This window comes from Opisthorchis viverrini, assembly GCF_000715545.1.
Source record: "Opisthorchis viverrini unplaced genomic scaffold opera_v5_33, whole genome shotgun sequence".
In the NCBI taxonomy this organism is placed as follows: Eukaryota; Metazoa; Platyhelminthes; class Trematoda; order Opisthorchiida; family Opisthorchiidae; genus Opisthorchis; species Opisthorchis viverrini.
In genome coordinates this window covers 1069426-1070587 of record NW_008751689.1, presented here as the reverse complement: position 1 = coordinate 1070587, position 1162 = coordinate 1069426, and the positions used below count along the sequence as shown (strand labels likewise).

The 1162-nt window shown below is 45.2% G+C and overlaps 1 protein-coding gene across 1 annotated transcript in view; it reads left to right on the top strand.

Annotated features, from left to right (window-relative positions):
- The window catches only part of T265_02623 (hypothetical protein), a gene marked incomplete at both ends in the record, with an annotated part of 3602 nt that extends 2845 nt beyond the window's left edge, over positions 1 to 757 (top strand). Inside the window, one exon of the mRNA XM_009166921.1 lies at positions 644 to 757. Within this exon, the coding sequence (XP_009165185.1) occupies positions 644 to 757 (114 nt within the window). The remainder of the gene's footprint in view (positions 1 to 643) is intronic.
- Between the last annotated feature and the right edge of the window lie 405 nt (positions 758 to 1162).

Sequence of the window (1162 nt, the reverse complement as noted above, 5' to 3'; positions counted from 1 at the left end):
GCATCGATCGCGTCAATGTCAGTGACATGCACATCCCGAAATGCTGCATACGAGCTAAATTGGTTAGGCTGATGTGTTACTGGATAGTTTTATGCCATACTACTGGTGTGCTGCTCATTTGTTTGACCAGACACCCAAATGCATTCAGGCTTCTAAATAAGCGGGGTCGTTTTTTACTGGTCATTCGTTCGCCTCTACTTCCAACCACTTCAATTACACCGCATTGTTTGCATTCAAAGACAGCCACAGCAATTATTTGTGATAAATCTAAGCGGCCACACACTTATCATTTCGGTCAGCCAGATGAGTGTCACTCTGCATCCTCACTATTTGAGGATGTTTAGGGTCTATCTTACAAACTGTTTGTGAACACAAAGCAGGATGCCAAACAAACGCATGGTGATATCGATCAAACTATGCTGTTGATTTTTCTGACAGCTGCAGTTTAGTGTCCTCACGTTTGTGTACCCCTGAATTTCCCAATGGATCGGGTTCTAAGTCTTAATGTGATGTGGTATGCAAGAACACTGGTCGCTTAAATTGATATGACGCCAGAATGGATATTTAAAACTGCCCTTGTCTTGTTGCATACGCTCTCTCTCAACTGTAGTGCCCTTTCGGTGTCTAACTGCGATGCCACCAGGGGGAGCACGAGGGCTGGTATACTGCCAGGTTGCCCAAGTCTAGACAGGGGAAGTTGAGAGGTCAAGGTCGGATTCGAACCACGGATCTTCCGGGCAGTAAATTCGCGCTCTAACCACTGAACCATCTCATCCTGTTGCATACTAGGTGTGAAAATGTCGAAGTAGGGAAATTGTCCTTAATGGCATCAGAACGATTTGCTGTTTGTACGAAAGCAACACTACATGGGGTGCTAGTAAATTTCGCCAACGATCGATGTGTCCGCTAACAGAGCTGTTGGATACGTTCCAAGGATAGAACTGTTGGATCAGGTATACACCAAAAAGACTAAATGTCTGACGTCGGAAACTAACAAACGCCAGATCCATGAAATCATGAGATCAGGAATTGTTGGACAACTCACACAAAACAACTCACCACAGGCGTTGCGGACGACCGAGATTGTTTGGGTATGCCCAGGGCTTACTAATGACCTCTCAGTCTTAGATATAACTGCAAGATTTGGGGGGATATCCTTCTG